The sequence below is a fragment of the Nerophis ophidion genome, linkage group LG10, assembly GCF_033978795.1.
Source record: "Nerophis ophidion isolate RoL-2023_Sa linkage group LG10, RoL_Noph_v1.0, whole genome shotgun sequence".
Classification (NCBI taxonomy): Eukaryota; Metazoa; Chordata; class Actinopteri; order Syngnathiformes; family Syngnathidae; genus Nerophis; species Nerophis ophidion.
This window is the reverse complement of record NC_084620.1, coordinates 49,087,097-49,099,700: the sequence shown is the minus strand read 5'-3', so window position 1 is coordinate 49,099,700 and position 12,604 is coordinate 49,087,097. Positions and strand designations below refer to the sequence as shown.

The 12,604-nt window shown below is 43.1% G+C and overlaps 1 protein-coding gene across 5 annotated transcripts in view; it reads right to left on the bottom strand.

Annotated features, from left to right (window-relative positions):
* Positions 1-12,604, bottom strand: part of nav3 (neuron navigator 3) — a 524,985-nt gene that overhangs the window by 99,381 nt on the left and 413,000 nt on the right. For 3 of the 5 annotated variants that reach the window (XM_061913994.1, XM_061913995.1, XM_061913998.1), the window contains 3 exons: positions 11,353-12,019; positions 2,042-2,467; positions 1,829-1,870 (listed from right to left, as the gene is read on the bottom strand). In XM_061913994.1, the coding sequence (XP_061769978.1) occupies positions 1,829-1,870; positions 2,042-2,467; positions 11,353-12,019 (1,135 nt within the window). The remainder of the gene's footprint in view (positions 1-1,828; positions 1,871-2,041; positions 2,468-11,352; positions 12,020-12,604) is intronic. The other 2 variants (XM_061913996.1, XM_061913997.1) reach the window with 2 other exon arrangements.

Here is a 12,604-nt window from a genome sequence, read left to right as displayed (position 1 = left end):
ATTTTTTATGAAGCAAAGCGCCTCTGCCGTTTCTTTTGATCCAGCCAAACTGCCGTGTTGCCCTTCACTTCAACGTCAACATCTCCTTACATGGTCAGGTTGTACTCTCCTGAATTAACACACTTCCAGACGGAGGAAAAAGGAATACAAGATTGGGGTTCGGCTCCTCCAAGTTGGGAGTGGATAATTTGTGGACCTGACCTCCTCCAGGTACTGCGGTCCTGTATAATGACGCTCTCTTGTAATAAAGCAACTTTTTGTGAAGCAAAGCGCCTCCGACGTCTCTTTTGATCCCGCCGCACTGCCGTGTTGCCCTTCACTTTCACGTCAACATCTCCTTACATGTTCAGGTTGTACTCTCCTGAACTAACACACACCCAGACAGAGGAAGAAGGAATACAAGACTGGGGTTCGACTCCTACAAGTTGGGAGCGGCTAATTTTTGGAAATGATCTCCTCCAGGTACTGCGGTCCTGTATAAGGACACTGTCTTGTAAGAAAGCAACTTTTTATGAAGCAAAGCGCCTCTGACGTTTCTTTTGATCCAGCCAAACTGCCGTGTTGCCCTTCACTTCCACGGCAACATCTCCTTACATGTTCAGGTTGTACTCTCCTGAATTAACACACTTCCAGTCAGAAGAAGAAGGGATATAAGACTGGGGTTCGTATTCTCCAAGTTGGGAGCGGCTAATTTTTGGACCTGACCTCCTCCAGGTGCTGCGGTCCTTTATAATGACGCTCTCTTGTAATAAACCAACTTTTTGTGAAGCAAAGCGCCTCCAACGTTTCTTTTGATCCAGCTGCACTGCCGTGTCGCCCTTCCCTTACACGTCAACATTCCCTTACATGGTCAGGTTGTATTCTCCTGAATTAACACACACCCAGACAGAGGAAAAAGGAATACAAGACCGGGGTTCGGCTCCTCCAAGTTGGGAGCGGCTCATTTTTGGAAATGATCTCCTCCAGGTGCTGCGGTCCTGTATAATGAGGCTCGGTTTTAACAAGCAGTTTTTTTGTTCAGCGAAGCGTCTCTGTCATCTCTTTTTATCCAGCCGCTCTGCCGTGCCGCCCTTCACTTCCACGTGAACATCTCCTTACATGTTCAGGTTGTACTCTCCTGAATTAACACACTTCCAGACGGAGGAAGAAGGAATACAAGATTGGGGTTCGGCTCCTCCAAGTTGGGAGTGGATAATTTTTGGACCTGACCTCCTCCAGGTACTGCGGTCCTGTATAATGACACTCTCTTGTAATAAAGCAAATTTTCTACGGAATATAAGACGGGGGTTTAGCTAATTTTTGGGACCTGACCTCCTCCAGGTACTGCGGTCCTGTATAAGGTCATTCTCTTGTAATAAAGCAACTTTTTGTTCAGCGTGTCGCCCTTCTGCCCGGAAGAAAGGATGACAATGCCAGAAATACACATTATAGCATTCGGAGACCGTCTTGTATTTAAGATTAATTTGAAAGCACAACACGGTGCGATGCTTTATTTGAACTCATGACGTCTCGCGGGCCAAATTGAAGAGTCTGCTTTTTTTTTTTTTAAGCCCAATGCGGCTCCAAAGTCCATACAGTTTGGACAACCCCCGATCGAAATGTAGTTTGCCTGAGTCCACTCCCAGTGCTGCTGGAGTGACACGTCGCGGGCAACCCAGGAACCGTAACGTGGCTCAAAAAGTACCGGATTTTGTCCCCATCCCTACTCAAAGGTAAGAAACAGTCACTGCATGCATTGAGACGAGTGGCCCGTAAAACCGTCACAGAGAATGCCGGCACGACATGCAAAACAAGCCAACATGCATGAGTTCTGAAATGTTTCCTCTACCTCAGTCTCTTTTTGGGAAGCGTGTTTCTGTCAAGAGGCATGCTGTTAAGACAGAGAACGAGTGCATTAGATGGAAATTGGATAAAAAACAAAAAACAAACATGTTCCGCACTCCTCAACGTTAACGACTATGTTGCATGCATGCGTGGAAATCAAGTACACGATGGTATGCATGTCATCCTGGTTGTCACAGTCAGATATCCGCTTACTCACCCCTCAGACAGGGTGGACTTGACACTGCCGGTTCTGGTAACCTTTGGCCCGTGGTGGCCCGGAGGCAGATCAATGGACTCAGAGCTGGTGTGCAGACTGCTCATGCTCTGGCAGCTCAGAGTGTCCTTGCTGCCGGCCGACGAGCCGCAGGCGGGCCAGGGCCGAGCGTTGGAGGGCAGCGAGAGGCCGGAGGCCGGGCTGGAGGCCGGGGACTCGGTGCACGGCTCGGGGGTTTTACCGTACAGCGGGCTGCTGCCGCCGCTCGGCCCGCTAGCGCTGCCCAGGCTCCCGGTGCCGGAAGAGGGCGATTCCAGACTGGGCTGCCTCGCCAGCGCACCGTGCGGGCTGCCCAGGGTCGAGGGGCACTTGCCAGAGTCGGGCGTGCCCGGCGAGCTGGCCTTGCTGCTGGCTTTGGTGCCAAATAATCTGGAGGTAGATATAGGTGGGGGCAGTCAAAGGGAAGTAAGCATGTGTTTCCGACACAGGAAGCTACTATCGATACCGGCCATCCCCGTGTTCCGACCTTTCGTGCTTACTAGGGTGGTACGGTATACCGCAGGGGTCAGGAACCTTTTTAGCTGAGAGAGCCAAGAAGCCAAAAATGTAATAATGTATTTCCGTAAGAGCCATATAATTTTTTTTTAACACTGAACACAAGTAAAGGCGTGCATTTTTATGTAAGACCAACATTTAATAGGTCTCTTATTCTTTGTAACAACATTGTTATTCTGAGACTAACTGTGGAGGGGGCGTGGCCTGCGGGCCTGCAGCGAAGCGGGGTGTGCCAGGACCGGCCTGGAAATCAGCGACAGGTGCGTAGATGACCCACCTGGGCCTGGTTATCTAATCACCTGTTGCTCTGTTTATAAGCAGCAGCCAGGAGGAGAGACGGGGTCGGGGCTGGAGCCAGAGCGCGAGCGAGAACGAAAAAGAAAAAGACAATTGCTGGAAAGCAACTGGTAAAATTTTGAAAAAAACTTCAAAAAATACAACAAGCCACTGGGAACTGATTTTTATTGTTTTTAACCCTTTTGAAATTGTGATGATGTTAAGGGGTTGTACTTGTATAGCGCTTTTCTATCTAAAAGGTACTCAAAGCGCTTTGACACTACTTCCACATTTACCCATTCACACACAGATGGAGGGAGCTGCCATGCAAGGCGCTAACCAGCACCCATCAGGAGCAAGGGTCAAGTGTCTTGCTCAGGACACAACGGACGTGACGAGAATGGTACTAGGTGGGGATTGAACCACGGAGCCTCGGGTTGCGCATGGCCACTCTCCCACTGCACCACGCAGTCCCCATATTTGACATATTTATATGTTTTATAAAATTACATACTGTATTACATTTATAAATGATTTATATATTTACGTATTTATATTTAAGTGAACAATGACAGGATGCATGATTATCAAAACTCACATTCTGGCTTTGTCAATTAGCAAATGTTTTGTGCATGTAAACACACCAAGTGTGTATGTGGGTTTTGTGATGTTAGGTTTACGGTTGGGGCCCCTCAGTCTTAATATTAATAATAAGTCAAATTTAAGACCAAAATGGAGCCACAAACAAGTTATTGTGTTTGGAATATTAGTACGTGGAATTATGATATAAAACAAACTATGTATAGAATGCAATGTATTATATCAGGGCTCGGGAACCTTTTTGGCTGAGAGAGCCATGAAAGCAAAATATTATAAAATAATTTTCTGTGAGAGCCATATCATATTTTTTTAACACTGAATACAAATAAATGTGTGCATTTTTTAAGTAAGACCAACATTTTTAGAGTATAATAAGTCTCTAACTCTTTTTAATAACATCGGTATTTCTTGAACAGGTGCAGTAGAACAGTGGTCCCCAACTTTTTTGTATCCGCGGACCGGTCAACGCTTAATAATTTGGGGGGGGGACCTTTTTTTTTTTTTTTTTGTCATGAAAAAGGGAGGTTTTTGTGGTTGGTGCACTAATTGTAAGTGTATATTGTGTTTTTTATGTTGATTTAATAAAAATTTAATTTTTTTTGTTTTTTTCTGTTGTTTTTTTTTAATAAAAATGAAAAAAAAAAAATTCTGCGGCCCGGTACCAATCGTGGACCACTGCCGTAGAAAACAGATGAATGGATTAAAATGCATGCAAGTGTTTTATATTTTGAACGTTATTTTTAACATTGTGATCACCAGCGGAATTATTCATTACTCATCGTGTTAAGCCAGGGGTAGGGAACCTATTGCTCTAGAGCCAGATGTGGCTCTTTTGATGACTGCATCTGGCTCTCAGATAAATCTTAGCTGACATTGCTTAACGCGATGAGTAATGAATAATTCCGCTGGTGATCACAATGTTAAAAATAGCGTTCAAAATATAAAACATTGTCATGCATTTTAATCCATCCATCTGTTTTCTACGGCAGTGGTCCACGATTGGTACCGGGCCGCAGAATAATTTTTTATTCATTTTTATTTAAAAAAAACAACAACAAAAAAATATATTTTTTTAAATTTTTATTAAATCAACATAAAAAACGCAATCTACACCTACAATTAGTGCACCAACCACAAAAACCTCCCTTTTTCATGACAAAAAAAAAAAAAAATCCCCACCTAGTACCATTCTCGTCACGTCCGTTGTGTCCTGAGCAAGACACTTGACCCTTGCTCCTGATGGGTGCTGGTTAGCGCCTTGCATGGCAGCTCCCTCCATCAGTGTGTGAATGGGGGAGGAGGGGCTTTTTTTTTTTTTTTTTTGTCATGAAAAAGGGAGGTTTTTGTCATGAAAGAGGGAGGTTTTTGTGGTTGGTGCACTAATTGTAAGTGTATATTGCGTTTTTTATATTGATTTAATACAAATAAAAAAAAAATAGTTTTTTGTTGTTGTTTTTTTTTTATTAAAAAGGAATAAAAAATTATTCTGCGGCCCGGTACCAATCGTGGACCACTGCCGTAGAAAACAGATGGATGGATTAAAATGCATGACAATATTTTATATTTTGAACGCTATTTTTAACATTGTGATCACCAGCGGAATTATTCATTACTCATCGCGTTAAGCAATGTCAGCTAAGATTTATCTGAGGGCCAGATGTAGTCATCAAAAGAGCCACATCAGGCTCTAGAGCCATAGGTTCCCTACCCCTGGCTTAACACGATGAGTAATGAATAATTCCGCTGGTGATCACAATGTTAAAAATAACGTTCAAAATATAAAACATTTGCATGCATTTTAATCCATTCATCTGTTTTCTACGGCAGTGGTCCACGAGTGGTCCCCCCCCCCAAATTATTAAGCGTTGACCGGTCCGCGGATACAAAAAGGTTGGGGACCACTGTTCTACGGCACCTGTTCAAGAAATACCAATGTTATTAAAAAGAATTAGAGACTTATTATACTCTAAAAATGTTGGTCTTACTTAAAAAATGCACACATTTAGTTGTATTCAGTGTTAAAAAAATATGATATGGCTCTCACAGAAAATTATTTTAAAATATCTGGCTTTCATGGCTCTCTCAGCCAAAAAGGTTCCCGACCCCTGCCCTAACCGCTGTTCTTCTTCTGTTCGATGAAGCTTTCTGTGCGGAATTCCCCAAATTCTTCTTCAGCCGTCCTCAAACCACTCATTTGCACGGTCGCGCCATTTTCAAACAAAATCTCGTCTTGCGATATGCAAATTGCTTACGCACGATGGAAATTACGTATAATTTGCAAAGTGCGCGAGATTGCTGAAATGCAACATCAACACTGAATGTTGCGTTGTTGCATTTCTTTTCACAGTTTATGAACTTATTCTGTTGAAGTATTTTTCAATAAATATATTTATCAAGGATTTTCGAATTGTTGCTATTTTTAGAATATTTAAAAAAAAAAATCTCACGTACCCCTTGGCATACCTTCAAGTACCCCCAGGGGTACGCGTACCCCTATTTGAGAACCACTGCTCTAGAGCAGCGGTGTCAAACTCAAATACAGAATGGGCCAAAATTTAAAACTGAACAAAGCCGCGGGCCAAGGTTGAACAAATTAACCTTTTAATAGGGACCCAAACAAGTTTTGCGATGAATATTGAACAAGCAAGGCTTAAATAGGGCAGCACGGTGGAACAGGGGTTAATGCATCTGCCTCACAATACGAAGGTCCTGAGTAATCCTGGCTCAATCCCGGGCTCGGGACCTTTCTGTGTGGAGTATGCATGTTCTCCCTGTGACTGCGTGGGTTCCCTCCGGGTACTCGGGCTTCCTCCCATGGAACAGGCAGAGCTTATATAACGTAATAGTGCAAAATCAACTTTCAAAAACAAACGAAAAAACCTCAGTGGTATATTAAATACAATTTTATTTAAAAAATTAATGCCTCTTTTCTATTTGCAGCCTTCTGAGGTAAATATCAACATTAACTTTTTCCACATATTATATTCGAAAATAAAATAAAAAATGAGGTGGGCGGGGTTTGGTGGTAGCAGGGGGTGTATATTGTAGCGTTCCGGAAGAGTTAGTGCTGCAAGGGGGTCTGGGCATTTGTTCTGTTGTGTTTATGTTGTGTTATGGTGCGGGTGTTCTCCCGAAATGTGTTTTGTCATTCTTGTTTGGTGTGGGTTCACAGTGTGGCGCATATTTGTAACAATGTTAAAGTTGTTTATACGGCCACCCTCAGTGTGACCTGTATGGCTGTTGACCAAGTATGTGTGTGTGAAAGCCGCATATATTATGTGACTTGGCCAGCATGCTGTTTATATGGAAGAAAAGAGGACGTGATGACATGTTGTAGAGGACGCTAAAGGCAGTGCCTTTAAGGCATGCTCCCAATATTGTTGTCCGGGTGGATATCGGGAGAATGGTTGCCCAGGGAGATTTTCGGGAAGGGCACTAAACTTCGGGAGTCTCCCGGGAAAATCGGGAGAGTTGGCAAGTATGAGTATTAGCGGTGAATGTGGTGTTACCGGCGGGTCAGCTGTAATGTTAATTTGATATTGCCTCAAGGGCCAAATGAAATTAAACGGCGGGCCAAATTTGGCCCGCGGGCCAGAGTTTGACACCCATGCTCTAGAGCAGGGGTGCCCATTACGTCGATCGCGAGCTACCAGTCGACCGCGGGGGGTGTGTCAGTCGATCTCCAGCCAGGCTTTTAAAAAAAATAGACCTAAAAATTAGTGATCATCAATCTTCACCAAGACGTCACTTAAATGACATTCACGGTACCGGAGGGTCTTGTGAGATGACGCTGGCTGCTGCAAGATCATTATTATTAAAATATGACCGAGAGGAAGGCGAGAAACACTTTTTATTTCAACAGACTCTCGCGCCGTACCTTCCGTCAAAACTCTAAAGGCCGACTGCAGGGCTTTTATTGTGAAGATAGGAAATGTGCAGTCGGCCTTTAGAGTTTTGACGGAAGGGACGGCGCGAAAGTCTGTTGAAATAAAAAGTGTTTCTCTGTCATTTTTTCATAATAATGAACTGGCAGCAGCCAGCGTCATCTCACAAGACCCTCGGGTGCCGTGAATGTCAATCAAGCAAGCTACGGAATTTGCCGCCAATGTTTTTCTTGTAAAGTGTATGGAAGCTGGATGAATTAGATGCCAAAAACCAAGCACTTTCATGTGGTATTGTACAGAAAGGACAACTTTTTTTCTCCTCCATTTGAAAATGTGGGCGTTATCATCATTACTGTCTGATTCCAATCAATGCAAGTCATCAGAATCAGGTAATAGACCAACTTATATTCTTGTCTTTGTGAAAGAAAGACATCTATATGTGTTACACATGCTTGTATTATCATTAAACACATTTAACTTGTTTACAAAAATGTCTCTTTCATAAATAAATCAATATAAATGATATATATAAATGAGGTAGATCTCTTCGAGTTGGTCAATTGAAAAGTAGCTCGCCTGCAGAAAAAGTGTGGGCACCCCTGCTCTAGAGCATGGGTGTCAAATGACACCCTTGAGGCAATATCAATTTAGCATTAAAGCTTGCCCGCCGCTGTTATACAGCGTCGGTGCTGCTTTAACACCGCATTCACCGCTAATACTCATACTTGCCAACCCTCCTAATTTTCCCGGTAGACTCCCGAAGTTCAGTGCCCCTCCCGAAAATCTCCCGGGGCTACCATTCTTCCAAATTTCTACCGATTTCCACCTGGACAACTATATTGGGGACGTGCATTTAAAGCACTGCCTTTAGCGTTCTCTACAACCTGTCGTCACGTCCGCTTTTCCTCCATACTAACAGCGTGTCACATAATATTTGTGGCTTTTACACACACACACACACACACACACACACACACACACACACACACACACACACACACACACACACACACACACACACACACACACACACGCATACAGGTCACACTGAGGGTGGCCGTATAAACAACTTTAGCACTTTTCCAAATATGCGCCACACTTTGGACCCACGCCAAACAAGAATGACAAACACATTTCGGGGAGAACATCGGCGCCGTAACACAACAGAGCGAACACCCAGAACCCCTTGCAGCACTAACTCTTCCGGGAAACAAACTGACCAATGATTAACGTTTTATTCATGCGTTTTCTCTTGCTACTTCAAAGCTTGAATGTTTGGTTCATTCATTATTGTCATTTTATTTTCAAATGTATTATTAGCCTGTGGGAAAAATGTGATATTTACCTCAGAAGATTGCAAATAGAAAAAAAGGCATAACATTTTTATTAAAATTGTATTTGATATGTGTTTATTTATTATTATTATTATTATTTGAAACTGGATTTTGCATGTCACTAAAGTTATATAAGCCTTGCTTGTTCAATATTTAATGCAAAACTTGTTTGGGTCCCTATTAAAAGGTTATTTTGTTCAACCTTGGCCCGTGGATTTGTTCCGTTTAAAATTTTGGCCCACTCTGTGTTTGAGTTTGACACCCCTGCTCTAGAGCAGGGGTCGGGAACCTTTTTGACTGAGAGAGCCATGAAAGCCAAATATTTCAAAACGTATTTCCGTGAGAGCCATATCGTATTTTTTAATACCGAATACAACTATATGCGTGCATTTTTAAGTAAGACCAACAATTTTAGAGTATAATAAGTCTCTTAATTTTTTTAATAACATTGTTATTCTGAAGCTAACCAATAATAAATAAAATGTCATGTCTGTTGATCATGTTTTTGTTTGGCCATGTGCTGTTTGTCCTTTGAACTCTTTAAGTTCCTGTTTTTTTCCACTCCCTTGTCTGGTTTCCTTGGTTACTCATTTTGTCCGCTCACCTGCTTTCCGAGCACTAATCAGAGGCAGTATTTAAGCTTGTCTTTGCCAGTCAGTCGCCCTGTGCTGACTTGTTTCATGCCTTGCCATAGTTTCGTGCTTCATGCCATGCCAAGTAAGTTTTGTTTGATTCATGTTCTTAGTCTGTTTATGCGTTAGCTTTGTTCCTTAGCCCAAGAAGTGCCTTCGCTGTGAGCAATTTTTGTTTGTAAATTTTTTTAGTTAAAATTTTTAAAAGTTTAAAAGTTAAAAGTTTTTTTAGTTAAAATGAAATCATGTTTTTACCTAAATACCATGTCCCGAGTAGTCCGAGTAGTCCGTCTGCCTTCCTGGGAGAACGACCAAGCTGCAACCCCCCCCCATCGTGACATAAAATACTTCTTACCATTAATGCGACTTCTTGAACAGGTGCGGTAGAAAAACGGATGGATGGATTTAAATGCATTAGAATGTTTTATATTTTGTACGTTATTTTTAGGACTGTGAGTACCAGCAAAATTATTCATAATTACCGCGTTAAGCAATGTCAGCTAAGATTTATCTGAGAGCCAGATGCAGTCATCAAAAGAGCCACATCTGGCTCTAGGGCCATAGGTTCCCTACCCCTGCTCTAGAGCATGGGTGTCAAACTCTGGCCCGCAGGCCAAATTTGGCCCGCCGTCTAATTTCATTTGGCCCTTGAGGCAATACTAAATTAACATTAGAGCTGGCCCGCTGGTATTATAACACCGCATTCGCCGCTAATACTCATACTTGCCAACCCTCCCGATTTTCAGTGCCCCTCTCGAAAGTCTCCTGGGGCAACCATTCTCCCGAATTTCTCCCGATTTCCACCCGGACAACAATATTGGGGGCGTGCCTTAAGGGCACTGCCTTTAGCGTCCTCTACAACCAGTCGTCACGTCCGTTTTTCCTCCGTTCAAACAGCGTGCCGGCCCCTGTCACATGATAAACGCGGCTTCTACACACACATAGGTGAATGCAATGCATACTTGGTCAACAGCCATTCCGATCACACGGAGGGTGGCCGTATAAACAACTTTACACAGTTACAAATATGCGCCACACAGTGAACCCCCACCAAACAAGAATGACAAACACATTTCGGGAGAACATCCACACCGTAACAGAACATAAACACAACAAAACAAACACCCAGAACCCCTTGCAGCACTAACTCTTCCGGGATGCTACAATATACACCCCTTGCTACCACCAAACCCTGCTCACCTCTTTATTTTATTTTTAAATGTATTAGCCTGTGGAAAAAGTTAATGTTGATATTTACCTCAGAAGGCTGTATATAGAAAAGAGGCATTCAATTTTATTTAGATTGTATTTAATATACCATTGATGTTTTTCATTATGTGAAAGTTGTTTTTGCACTATTAAGTTATATAAGCGTTGTTAACATTTTATTCATGCACTTTCGCTTGCTACTTCAAGGCTTGAATGTTTGATTCATTCATTATTATTTTATTTTCAAATGTATTATTAGCCTGTGGATAAAGTTTATTTGGATATTGACCTCAGAAGGCTGCAAATAGAAAAGAGGCATTAAATTTTTATCTAAATTTTATTTGATATGCCATTGATAATTTTCAATTATTATTATTTGAAACTGGATTTTGCATGTCACTATAAAGTTATATAAGCCTTGCTTGTTCAATATTCAATACAAAACTTGTTTGGGTCCCTATTAAAAGGTTCATTTGTTCAACCTTGGCCCACGGCTTTGTTCAGTTTTAAATTTTGGCCCACTCTGTGTTTGAGTTTGACACCCCTGCTCTAGAGGATAACTTTATTCGGCAATGATATCAAGCAAGTCTTCAAGTAAAACCGAATCCTATCACAAAAGGTCCAGGCATACCTTTCCTTGTTGAACATGATCCAATGGATGGAAAGGTATGGCGGTGAAATGCTCGGTACTTGTGGAAACATGCACAAACGAAAAACAAAGGCCACGTTTCCACCAAAGAGAAAGCGGTTTGGTACCATTTCCAGCTTTGGATCGGTGGAAACACGGCCAATATGAGAATGAGAGGTATTTGTCAACGACGTACCTGCGGAAGGTCGGCGAGGCAATGTCGGGGTATTTGGAGCCCGGTTGCCGGAGGTTAGTCTGCCCCGTTGAAGAGGACGTCGGGCTGGACTTTGGCGACGTGGACAGACCCGGATCCTGGTCCGTTACCGTCACTTTGTCCTTGTCCGTCTGGTTCATGTTGTTGGGACTGGAGCGGTCGCTGGAGCCCGCTTTTCCGCCGTCCCTGCGCTTGGTTCCGGCCGCCGTCCCACCGCTGACCGATTTGCCGCCGACGTTGGAGGATTTAGCCGGTCTGGGCAGAGAGCGGTACTGGAGGGGCACTTTAGAGCCCCCGCAGGTGAGCAGGACGCCGTCGTCTTGCGGCTGCGAGCCATCCAGGCTGGTCTTCCGCGCGCCACCGATGCCCGCGCTCTTGCCGAGGGCAGCTGAGGATTTGGGGACCTTTCCCAGAGTGGCGGAACCACTGGAGAGCGTGGCGCCACTCGAGGTAACGAGAGTCCCAGAGGCACCAGGGATCTTCTTGTATCCAAAAGAACCCGTGGTGGGGGGGCGTCCAATCCCAGACGGCGGTTTTTTGCCTTCGTCTCCACTGCTCTTGCCAGCGTCTGACGGGGAGCGCTGGATGCCAGAGGCGCTCTTGGAGGGCACCTTGACTTTCTCCGAAGCCTTGGCATCATCGGTCTTGCCTGTCAATTTGCATAAAGACTTATTAGGTAAAAACATCCTCAGCAGATTTGTGGCCAACTTGTTTTCACCTGAGGTGCCAAAGGGGCCGAAGAAGTTCAAAACACATTTTGGTCAATAACCAATAAAACAAGTGATTCGTGTTGAAAGTACCAGTCAATAGAAAGTGTCTAAACCAGGGGTCACCTGGTTTAGACACTTTTTAGACACCGCGGGCACCAGGTAGCCCATAAGGACCAGATGAGTCGCCCACTGGCCTGTTCTAAAAATAGCTCAAATAGCAGCACTTATCAGTGAGCTGCCTCTATTTTTAAATTGTATTTATTTACTAGCAAGCTGGTCTCGCTTTGCTCGACATTTTTAATTCTAAGAAAGACAAAACTCAAATAGAATTTGAAAATACAAGAAAATATTTGGTCTTTACTAGTTTAAATAAATGTATTTATTTTTTTACTTTGCTTTTTATAACTTCCAGAAAGACAATTTTAGACCAAAAATACAACAATTAAAAAGGTTTTTATGATTTTAAAACACATATACCTTTTTACCTTTTAAATACCTTCCTCTTCTTTCATGACAATTTAAAT